At 40.2% G+C, this 12,247-nt stretch overlaps 1 protein-coding gene across 1 annotated transcript in view; it reads right to left on the bottom strand.

The window, feature by feature from the left end:
- Positions 1 to 12,247, bottom strand: part of PITPNM3 (PITPNM family member 3) — a 345,453-nt gene that overhangs the window by 32,161 nt on the left and 301,045 nt on the right. The window contains exons 8-10 of the mRNA XM_024206929.2: positions 11,989 to 12,170; positions 8,435 to 8,607; positions 1,684 to 1,854 (exon numbers count right to left, since the gene is read on the bottom strand). Of these exons, the coding sequence (XP_024062697.2) occupies positions 1,684 to 1,854; positions 8,435 to 8,607; positions 11,989 to 12,170 (526 nt within the window). The remainder of the gene's footprint in view (positions 1 to 1,683; positions 1,855 to 8,434; positions 8,608 to 11,988; positions 12,171 to 12,247) is intronic.

The following is a 12,247-nucleotide window of genomic DNA, read 5'->3' as shown; positions in this document are numbered from 1 at the left end:
TAGATTAAAGCATTAACCTCTGTGTTATCCATTTAAGTCATTGTGTTTGTTAAATAACCAGTAATGGATAAATGATAGTGCCCCGTATTAGTACTGTTATTTTGGGTTAATAGATAGAACTCAGTTCATCTGAAGTTTTGTTAAACATATGATTGTTTTTATTGTGAGATGGCATAACTTCAGATTTTCTGTAGCTTCTTAAACATGAAGTTAATCAGGATCAAATCTACCAGAGTTTATTTACACCTTGGGCCCAGCACACGGTTTAGCAAACAAGACTGATGTTGGATTTATAGCTATGTTATTGAATGAGGAAAACAGGTTTGCACTGATTTGTGTTCTCATGAATCCAACAGATACAAAACTCTGCCATTTCACTCCATTACCTTCCAAGCTCTGAGTCGCAAATGGCTTTTGAAACATCCTGCTGAGGCTTGAATTTATGTCTGGGATTTGTAACCAAAAAAAAAAAGGAGAATAAATTGTGGGCGATTAATAGAGTTTTTGCACCATGTTATCAGTTAGAATGTTTCATCTCCGTGTGACTTTTTCCAACCTTATTTTCCATATGAAATTTTCACAAAGTCAAATATGGCACACTCCCTCCTCTCCACTTTTAGATGGAAAATAGACAGTCTCTTAGGAGGTATGTGGGATGAGTCAGCTACAAATAATACAGCACAATGACATCTGAAATACCCATGTACATTTAGGTAGGTGTTTACTGGTAATGTACTTAACTAGGTTTCTGTTGTACCTATGTAGGATTAGTGTTTTTAAAAAGGATTTTGCTCTGTTTTCAGTAGCCAGCCTAACTATTTTATAAAACTGGCTTTGGAGGACTCTTTCATAGTAAACGGGGCATTGTTCACATGCTATAAGTGAACCCACCGCATTCCTCCTACGATGAACCTGAATCTCTGTTACATTTACGGTAGCTATTAGAGTTAGAGAGGGGGTCTGGTCAAAAACGTTCAGTCCAAATATTTTCCCCGATGCAAAACTGGGTTTTTAACAAAAACAAAAAACACAAATTGTTGTGTCTGCTGTACTCAAAAATGGATTTTTCATCAAAACCCCCAAAATGTTTAGTTTTAATATTTTTTTTACAATTTCTTTTTTCATTTTTGTCAACACTTTCCACACTAAAAAATACTGAAGTAGGCAGACACCTAAGTTGCAGTAAGAGTACATGAAAGAGGGGGCTGTGAAGTGGCACAAAGAGAGCAGAAAAGCATACCTTTAGGAACCCTATGTCTTTCATTGCATCCCTTTGGGCTTATAACTACAGAGTAAAGCAATACCCCTCGTGCCCTAAAGTTATCTGACTATCAGTATGCTGGTTGTCAAGTATCAGAGGGGTAGCTGTGTTAGTCTGAATCTGTAAAAAGCAACCGAGGGTCCTGTGGCACCTTTAACACTAACAGAAGTATTGGAGCATAAGCTTTCGTGGGTGAATGCCCACTTCATCAGACGCAAGACTGATGAAGTGGGCATTCACCCACAGAAGCTTATGCTCCAATACTTCTGTTAGTCTTAAAGGTGCCACAGGACCCTCTGTTGCAGTATGCTGGTTGTATCTGTATCTAAAATCCTCTTGAACAGAGTAGCTGAAGAGCTCAAGAGACTAATGGGGTAGGAGCGGTGAAATCCAAGCAATACAATATGAAATCTTTCTCATACCTAACTGGTGTGATCTTCCATCTCCCAGTGGAAATCTCTGGTACCTTGGGACGTTAAATGGAGGCAAGAGGTGGAATTTTTTCTCCAACAATGGCTCAAGCCTGGAGGCAGAGGGATCAGCAGAGTGAAAGAAACTGTATACTTGGCTGCAAGCTGGACGGACCTGGCACACTGGAACGAGAGAGAGAGAGAGATCAGCATTGCATCTTTATGGGTTGCTCACGTATCTTTCGAGAAGTCTAGGTGGGGGTGTGATTAAATATACAGTCCCTTCAATTCTACAAACAAACAATAGCCCAAACTACATATACAGTCAAAAGGCAGGAGATTCTTCAACTAAATTGTTTCATACTCCTTTGGCGATGAAATGAGCTTTGCTGAAAGGTAATTTTGCAAATGGATCACAGTCTGAGAAACAGGCAACCTGCTGAGGCTAAGGCCAGCCTTTGAAATCAATGGAAGCCAGAAAGTCAATAAAGTTTTAAAACCTTCTAAATATATTATCGAACATTGCACCTATAAAAGCATGAGGCACCCTCTGCTTGGAATATTTGAAGACAAAACTATTTGATGGGCACATTAAATCGGGAGGACTGAAATGGAGATGAAAGCTGGAGTGGGTATGTGAAGCAAGGCAGCTTCAGAAGTCAATTTATTGAAGTTAATGCATAAAATGAAACTGCACACATTAAAACAGGAGAGCCTGGCTTGTAATATTTGCTGGAGAGAGGCAGCTACGGAGAAATTCAGACAGCAATTGTAAATGGATGTTTGAAAATCACCCGCTCGCTCAGCTAATGAGGCACTCTTTCAATTGGATGTACAGCACTGAGATAGAGACATCTCCTGTACTCAAATGGGTGATCATAGACGGCTGCTGGGGTCTGTAAGCCAGCAGGTGTAGTCACTTCCCATCTAACCAAACTGCATTTGGATCACTGTGAACCTCTCCAGCGTTAGCAGATCAATCCATTATGGGCTAATTACGCTAATAGACTTAGTATATTAGAGCAGCACAAATATGTTACAACAGTCAATTCATTAACTGTAGGAGTAAAGAACGGATTAAAGTACTTATAACAGATGTTTGGGAATATTATGCTGGCTCCCACTGAACTCCATATGAGCAGGATCCGTCCCTTAATGTTTTCCAAACTGCTGTGCAATAGAATAATCTCTAAACTCTTTTCTGTTACAGTTTATTACTGTTCTCTTGCACTGATCCTATCAAACTGATAACACGCATGGTGCTTTTCTTTAAGGCTCATTTGCTTGTGCAACATTATTCTTGAACATCATCCAAGTGCTGGTGTTGTAAACACCACGGGGGTGGGGGGTGGAAACAAATTGTTTTGGGGGCACTCCATCACCCCATCATCTTTAATGTATTTATTGTCACAACCCACCTGGGAGGTAGGGAAATGCCATTATCTCCATTTGATAGATGGGGAACTGAAGCATAGAGGCAAAGGCCCAGATCCTCAAAGGTATTCAGGCCCTTAACTCCCGCAGTGACTTTCTCTAGGTCAAACAAGGAGTCTGTAGTGGAGCAGGTACTTAAACGCAGGTCCCCAAATCCCAGGCTAGCATCCTTATCACTAGACCATCCTTACCTCATCTCGTATCAGTTTTAACAGTCAAGATGAAAGATTCCCACATTTCCCACTTCCTTCTGAAAGGATTCCCAATGAAATAGGGCAGTGGTTCTCTACCATCTTTGAACTGTGACTCCATCTTACAGAAGAATATTGTTTGTGTATCTTCCCTCACCACACAGTCTGGGACACATCTTCCAGAAAGAGAATGGAATTAGGGTTGAGAATCCGGCCCCATGTTGCAGAAATAGGCCTTAGGCTGCTTTTACCCGGAGGGGGAAACCTATATGCCAGACTGATTGTTAACTTGAGAACTACTCTGAAGGAATCTGCTTACACTCAATTACTCTGTGTTGCAGGGTTTTCTGATGGAGCTTGTCCTGAGGAGAGGGCTCCTAAGACAACAGGCTCAAATTAGAGAAGGAAATAAAAACACATAGGCTCACTATGATTCTCAAAAGTTTCATATGGTGACAGCCGACATGTTCAGCCAGCTGCTGGATAAAATGTGATGTACTTTGGCTCAGGCACCGCACATTCCTCAGCCACATGTGCTCTTTGGGAGAGGAATGAAAGAGTTAAGTTGGCAAACACTGAAGCTTGACAGGCTTTGTAAGCCCCCCTGCTGCTATATGGGCTTTGAAAATCCATGCCATATAAGCTGCAAGTCTAATTGGCATTTAGGGCCAAATGATGGTACCAGTCAAGACAATGGCACCATGATCTGACCCTTAAAGAATCCCCATGGACAATCAATATGATGGCAGATTGTAGCAATAGCTACATTATTCACTTTATACAGGCAGGATGCTGTGCCAGGAACAGCAGGGCAGAATGTTCAGACATACTCGGTAGCCTCCTCATCAGTTCTCAGGGTAATGAGAAAATAAATTTTTAAGTGTTCTTATCAAGAACAGGCTGTTAAAAATAATCACTCATGAAGGTTTCAGTTCACGAAGGTGTCTAAGCAAAAGCATGTCCGTTGCTAGGCATTTACCTCCCAGAGCTGGGGCCCAAGTTCTGAAATGGTGTCTAAACTGCACCAAGCACCTATCAACTATACTTCCTAAGTTGGACCACATTCAACTTAAACCAGATTTCTGTTCAGTCAGGGCTAACCTGAATTAAACAGCCAAACCACATGTGACCTCAAATAAGCTATCAAAGCATCATCTTTTCAGTTAGCCTCTGTTTAGACAGGTGCAGTTGACTGCAGCCCTAAAAAGTAGGCACCTATTCAGCCTATGGCATGTGCATGCAAGTCAGGTAGGTGGTCACCACCGTATGGCTGCCTCTGCATTTGGAATTCACAGAAATGGGTAAGCATCTACTTTATAGGTGAATCCACTACATGGGCAGAAGCCAGCAGGCAACAACAATGGTCACTACTGAAAAATTTGCCCCAATCAGGCATCTCCAGGAGTGAATGTGTTGGGTGCAAGGAGTAGTAAGTAGCTCATGGATTCATTGACAAATTTCTAAAATACAGTTTAGGCTTTAAGTTCACCCCTTTCTTTTACTGACCTCTCTAGTTCATCTGGAGGAAAAAACCCTATTCTCCTGAGTTGTATGTCATGGAGATGCAGATCCTGTACTCTGGGATCTTATCCTCTGGGAGTGGGAGGAGATAATCAGAGTGTTTGCTAAAGACACTCTTTCCCCCTTCCCATTAGTACCTGAATACGGGCTACTCATTAGCCTATCAGATGTTTTATGTATTATTCATTGCATATCATTTGCCTATATTACTAAAGTGTAACTGAACGTGTAACTTTATCTGATATGTTCTGGTTCTGTTTCCTCTGTCCATTTTTTATGCTCCCTGTGTGAATGTTTGAGGGAGCATAACTGGATTGTAAGGATTAATTAATACTTACAAAATGGCTACCGTGTTTCTATAATTGCCATTTTTGGGGTCTTTTTAAAAAAAATTGCAGTTCTTTGAACATTTTGAAAGCATGACAAGCTAAAACTCAGTGCAAAGCTTTCACTGTCCTTAAGAGATTGTCTGTAGTGCTCCAAGTAGAGGATCCAGTAGAAAACTTTGCTAGTCCCTACAGAGTTTCTGGTCACTGACATTATTTTGGGAAGACCATGAGATGTATCCATTTCAGCAGTTCTATGGATTGAGTTCCAAATACTTAACGAGGTAACTAGCTAAAGTAATTGGTCAGCTTTAGATGAAAAAAGTTACCCATAAAGCTCCGAGGCCACGGTCTGCATGCTAAGAAGAGTGTGAGTGCTAGAGAATATCAAACTTTGGGAAAGCTTTGATGGACTAGAAAACCCTGAATGAGGAACATAGAAGGTGGAAGAGTATGAAATTGAGCTGTAAATGATTTGTGATTTAGAGGACGAGAACTGTGACTAGACAATTGGAAGAGCAAAGAAAGAACTAACTGCAAGAGAGGACATTAAAAATTGCTATGGAGTGTCAGGGGAATGTTGAAGGGGGGGGAGGAGGAGGAAATAGAAGACCCCTTTAAAAGATAGCAAAAATTGGAACCAAAGTTCACTTTTTAGCTAGATTCCTACTACCACAGAAGAAAAATCAACATTCAAAGCTATGATGCCTGAGCACGACAGATGTTATATATATTGTGTGTATACATTATACAGCATCCCACTACGCCATGCGGTCCCATTCTGCAGCAGGAAATACACAATCCATTGGGCAAATTTTCCTTTGCCCACGAACTCATAAAACATTTCATTTTAGTAATTAGTAAAAACACAAAATAAAACTTTTGTTCTTCATTGGAATGAAAACGAAAGGACGTCTAGCCTTATATTTCTCATGTTTTCTGCTCTCTACCTCTCATCTCAATGAGAAGTGACTCTGACTCCACCACTTTACTAACTTCAGCCATATGCATGACAGGAGCCTTCTGGTCACACATTTTCCTTTCGGCAGCACGATTCAACTTTTTCCCCCCCTATGGAATTCTCCTAACAAGAACCTCCCTCTGAGGACTGACAACACTTCACGTTGCATGTAGACTCTGCTCGTGCTGGAAATGTCTTTGAAATACTGGTCAGAAAGGTTGCTCTCAAAAGCAGCTCTTTGCAGGATATTTGAGGGAGGACGGAAGTGAGAGCTAATTGGGAGAAATAATTTGTAATAATTCAAAATACTGTCTGTTAATTTAGCAGCATGTTGCTGCTCAGTATTCCAGAGTGCCTGAAGCGATGACAGTTGCACTGTTCCAGCATTGTACTTGGACAGTAAGGAGAGAAGGACTGAAAGCGAGAGAGATTAGAAGACTATGGCCCTGATCCAGAAAAGCATCTAAGTACCCGGCGTAGCCCCACTGAAGACAATAGGACGACTCGTGCTTCAAGTTAAGCAGCATCTTAAGTACATTGTTGGATTGGGCCTTAAAACCAATAAAAACTGGGGTATTGTAGGAGATTTGAAAGTACAAATATCAGATTGGTAGTAAACACGCAAGTTGCAATAGAAAGATCTTTGTGGTTTCTATATTTTGCTACTGGCAACAGGTAGGTAGGTAGGTAGGTAGATAGTAAGGGTAGCCAGAAAACAACTCCATTTCATGAAACATTCAGGTTTTGAAATTTGTTTTCATTCCAATGAAGAACAAAACCAAGACCTTTGGAAAACTGTTGTGAAAAAAAACACGAAAAGAGAAAGAGGGCGAGGCCCACCCCAGAGTAGCCAATAGCCGGATAGTCAAGGCACTGACCTGGAATGTAGCACATGCTCTCTCTCTCTCTCTCTCTCTAAATTCCATCTTTCACCGAGAAACCTTCCCAATGAAATTTTCATTTAAAATTGCACATTACTGCAAAACATTTCACTTTGGATGAAACTATATTTTTTTGATGGCAAAAGGTTTCATTGGAAACCTTTCGAGCAGCTGTAATGGACAGTCAGTAGAAGCTTCTTATATTTATCACAGTCATCGGTCATAGATTTAAACAAAACCAGAAATTAACCCTGAAGACCATCTAGCTATACATTCATCTACCACATGTTACTGCATGCTCTCACATTTGTCACCGGCCACAGAGCTCGGACACATTATTTCGCACATTGCAGCATACAGATGTTATGCTAACAGAACCTGACACAGCGTGAAGATTCAAAGGATACAACTTGTCTCCGGAGAATGGGGTGAGTCACCAGAAATAGTGTAAATATCCAGGTGTGTATTAAAAAAAAATTTTTTTCTTTTACTTCACTGGGCATTAGGCCATCACTAAAGGGGAAAAAGAGGTTTGTGACTATCACAAATAAGACCCAGATTCATCCAAATGCAACCTGGAATAAGGGATACAAATCACATGGAAGTCTCTGGGCCAAATTCCGAGGTGATTTTTTGGGGCACTTTTTCAGGGACTGTTCCTACAATTACATTTATGTATATGCTTGTAACAGTACGACACTGAAATGCATAGCCAGCAGTGGTATGAGTTGCACATGAGGGTGAATGGGTCAGAAAACAGGTGTAAATGGTATAGTACCCTGACATGCCCCAGTTTGTCATGACTGATGTACAAAATGAGTACAGCTTACCTGCCAAGAAAGCAAAAACAGGTGTGTACAGTCCAAAAAGCAAATCGAGAGGAGATTAAGCAAGGTGGCTACAATTTGTATTTGCACTGTTTCTCAATACTTCTGGGCCCAATCAGTTTGAGCCCACTTATCCTAGGGGCTGAATTTGCTCCCCATGGAAAGCTAAAATGCTGCAAGTTACACCTTAAAGCCATATTGTGCTTAGTTGCACTGGGTTCAGTAAAATTACTCTGAATTTACATTAGTAAATAGTAGAGCAGGATTTGGACCATTGTGTACAAATACTGTATACCAAAACAGTGCAAGTGTCACTGCTTAAGTTGGCATTTACATAAGGTTGCCAAGCCTCCAGCATTGTCCTGGAGTCTCCAGGAATTAAAGATTAATCTTTAATTAAAAATTATGTCATGTGATGAAACCTCCAGGAATACGTCCAACCAAAGTTGGCAACCCTACATTTACGTCCCTGCTGAATTGGGACCTTTAGCATGCTGGTCCATTACAGGTAGGAATTCATCTGCTGTCTCATCTCTAATTTTGCTTAATGGAACAGTGTGTACCTCTCTTTGCCCATACTGGCCATTAAGCAGCCAGTGTTCAAACCTTGAAAAGCACTTACCATCCAGTCCAGGCAGAACAGTACTCCTCATGGCCAGTACTAAACCAAGTGGTGATCCAAACAGGAAGAAATCTGAAACTTCAAATTCAAACCGTCCCAGGTTTACTTCCGAGAGACTGGAGCTGCTCATAGGAGGAAAGTCTGCATCGTTCTTCATAACACTCGCGTGGATACTGAACAAGGAAAATGGATTGACTTAACAATAAACCAGGGGTCCCTTTCCATCTTGCTGGGCAAAGGCTCTACTTCAAAGAGGGGCTGCTTAGAAAACTCCAGTCTCGGTCTGTAGGTCCAAATTTTCTGCTTTACTAATGAGACACTCATACAGCAGAGCCACACCCTAACCATAATGGCTTCCCATTCTTTCTGTTACAGTCATCTGGAATATTTTATTTTCTGGTGCAGCTACATAGTAAATTTGCTAGTGTCAAAGATCAGTAATTCCCTGCAGTTAAAATACTTGGCACAGAAGACAGCTGTGTGGGCATTGCATGACTCAGGACTACTCCCCCGCACCTCCCAAAAAATAATTAAAGCCACATACAGGAATTCACTGAAAAAGTGTTTGCTGCAAATTGTAATGGACCCAAGTTGTGTAAGAATCTGACTCAAAAATGTCATTGTACATGAGAGTTTTTGGTGTTACAAGGATCTTCATGTCCATGAGAGTTTCTCTGACTTTTCACCCCTACTTTGCAGCTATCTACTTAATAATAAGCAGCAGTCTAGCTTTTAATCTGCATTGTGAAGTGATTTACAAACTTTATATTAACCCTCAAACCACCAACAGTTGAGGTAGGTAAGTATCATTATCCCCTTTTTTAGAGAAAATGGATTCTCTACTGACAAGCATCTTACTTCGCTATTCACGTCTGTGCAAAGCTGGTGTAAAATGCTCCCAAATCAGAACGGTGGTGTGCCAGTCTCAGAGAAGTCAAGAGTTTAATTTTAAGAGATGCAGGATATTCTGACTGCCAATGAAGTTCTGGGTGCTTATCAACTTTTGAAAATCAGGCCTCAAATTATTTACCGTAGACCGCACAGCACATCAGAGGCTCAGCCAGGAGTCCCTGGCTCACAGTCCTGCACTCAGAGTAAAAGACCAGGCCTTTTTTCCAACCTGAGAACTTAATGGTACTGTCTTGAGCCCATCAATGTTGTACCTGATCTTCTCATTGAGAAGAGATAAGACACTTTGAACTCAAACCACTAGGGACAGGGTTTAGCACCCCTACAGTGCCCCCAAGTTTACAGTCATGCAGAATAGAATGAATCCAGGAGTCAAACTCATCTTCTGCTTGGGCAGTGCAGTTACCACTCCATCCCTAAATTGCATTATTGGCCCCATGTTGCGTCATTGCTACACTACAAGGTAAGAGAAGCTAGCACAAAGTAGCCAAGGCAAACATGTCAAACTATACAGAACAAGAAAGTTTCCATGCTTAGGAGGTATCCCAGTCATCTCATTATCCAAACTGGGATAACATCTCTACATTAAAAAACAACAATAATTGTTAATAATCCTACATGGAACTGATATGTAGAAAACTGAAACTTTTTAAATTGCTGCACATGCTGGGAGAACACACTAATTTTTTAAAAAACATCTCTCAGAATATTTTTCATCCTCCATCTGTGCATTTCCATGCTACCTTGCAATAGGATTTGTGCAAACCTGGTGGTTAAAGAGCCAGAAATCTGAGTGGGGTGTAAAATGTTCATGGGGGGTTAAGCAGAGGCAAAAATGTACTTGTAAGTTTAATAGTTTTCAGTTTAAAAAAACTGTAAATACCTAGAAACTGAAACATGGAAGGTTTAAGGAGGACTGTTGTATTGCTTTTTGTATTATCTTGTTTTCCCCATGAGTATGAAATACATTTCTGACAAGAACCCTTCTCTTTACTACATTTCTGCCAATACCCACCTCTCCATCCAAGCTAAAATATATCTGGGTTCTACTATTTAAATCAACCAGATTAGGCAAAAATTATAGCAAAAAGATCATTCAGAACTACTTGGTCATTTAACATTATTAATGCTAATCAAATGATTTTCTAGCTTCACATTTCAAGCTCTATTATGTTCCCTTTCATATTTCTCTGAACTTATAAATCTCTAGGAGTGTAGAATGTCATTGTCTGCTTTTGATGAACAAAGACTGAAGATCAAATGCTTGTCATTAGAACACGGGCATACACAGTTATTTTTATCCTATTTTTTTTTTTAAATAAAAAGATGGGCTTTTTTTTTCTTTTGTGAAAACATAAATAATGTACTTGGGGGGGATTTTCTTTAATATATTTATTTTGCAGCTAACATGCAAATATATTCTATAGGTATTAGGAAAGAAGAGTGCCAATATTTTGATGTTTCAATTTGTAAGCAAGAGAGATCAGACGCCAAAACCTGATAAATTAGTTCAGTTGAGCCAGATTCTATTATAAATGGGTTGAATGGAGAGTTCAGATTAGATAGCCTGGGAGTTTCTTGCTGCTACACAGGGAGCTAAAAGTGATGGACTAGAATTCTTGACAAATTCTCTGTCACAGACAAATGGAAAAAGACACATTGTTTTGTTGAAGCAGGAAGGTACTTTAAAATGTAAGGACCCGGCATCCAGAAAGGAGCAGCAGCACACTGATGTGAAAACCAAACAGAATAATCAAGGAACCCAAAGCAAAGAATGCATTGACTGCAGCCAAAGAGATAGAATAAAATTACCTTGAGCTATTACTGACAAAACAGGCAGGCTGGTGTACAGCACTGTGGCAAGTCTGCACTGTACCTGAGCTCTCACAGAACTGAAACTTGGGAGCACACAATGGGGCTTTTCTCTCTATCGGCATCACCCCCAACGAAACAAAGGAAGAAAGAACAAACAGAAAGAAAACATAAAGCACAAAGGATACAGATACTCGAGCAAGCAGTCAAACTAGGTAGGTAAAGACAGAGAGAGACAGACAGACAAAGGAAAGGATGAACCTCCTCTGCTAGATATATTGTTAAAAGGTTTCTTTTTTAGGATTTAGGGAAGCTAAGTAAGCTTCCTTTAAAGATTACTTTTTATTCATTTAAATTGAAGATGTATGGAGGTTTTCAAAAAAGCTTGCATAGTTTGTAGACAGCTGGGAGCACCAAAAGTCAATTTCCTAATTCTCTAGAGAATCATGCAAAGCCTCTAATGAAAGTTAGATGGGGCTAAATAATAACAATAAAACAAATGCCAAAAAAATGCCAAGTCTTCATTTGATTTGACTTGTGAGAGGTGCATTATAAAAACTGGGATTTTTTTGCATTCAGTTTCTGCATTCAAAATTCACACCAGTCAACAAAAGTTGAATTAAAAAATACAGCTGAGTGGGTCCAGAACAATGCCCCACCCTCCAAAAATTAAATATCTACATTTTTCTGGAGTAGCTTGCAAAGGCTTAAACTAAGTCTGCAGCAACATTACGTGTGTTATATAAATGATGCCATTACTCTTGCATTGACTGTATTAATACTCCACATTCAATTGCAATCCTATTGCTTTTACTGAATGAAGGACTAGTTACCTAGACAGGAAAGCATGGTGTTGGGATATAGTATCACAGTCATAAGTGGATGAGTCGCTCTGTTTCCTTGGCAACGGTTGCCTTGGCTCCTCATCCTCCATGATTCCCGAAATGTCAATATTACTTTTGCTTAGGCGTTTGCTTCCACCCAGACTGGAATCCTCTGCTAAGAGGGGATTATCCTTCAAAGAATGAACAAAGCAAAAGGGAGATTAAAAGAGCGACCAAAATAAAACACAGCTAATATGAAGCAGTTCTA

The sequence above is a fragment of the Terrapene carolina genome, unplaced genomic scaffold, assembly GCF_002925995.2.
Source record: "Terrapene carolina triunguis isolate 2854851 unplaced genomic scaffold, T_m_triunguis-2.0 Scaffold231, whole genome shotgun sequence".
NCBI lineage: Eukaryota > Metazoa > Chordata > Testudines > Emydidae > Terrapene > Terrapene triunguis.
Note: the sequence above shows the minus strand (reverse complement) of the source record. Positions and strands in the feature narration are given on the sequence as shown.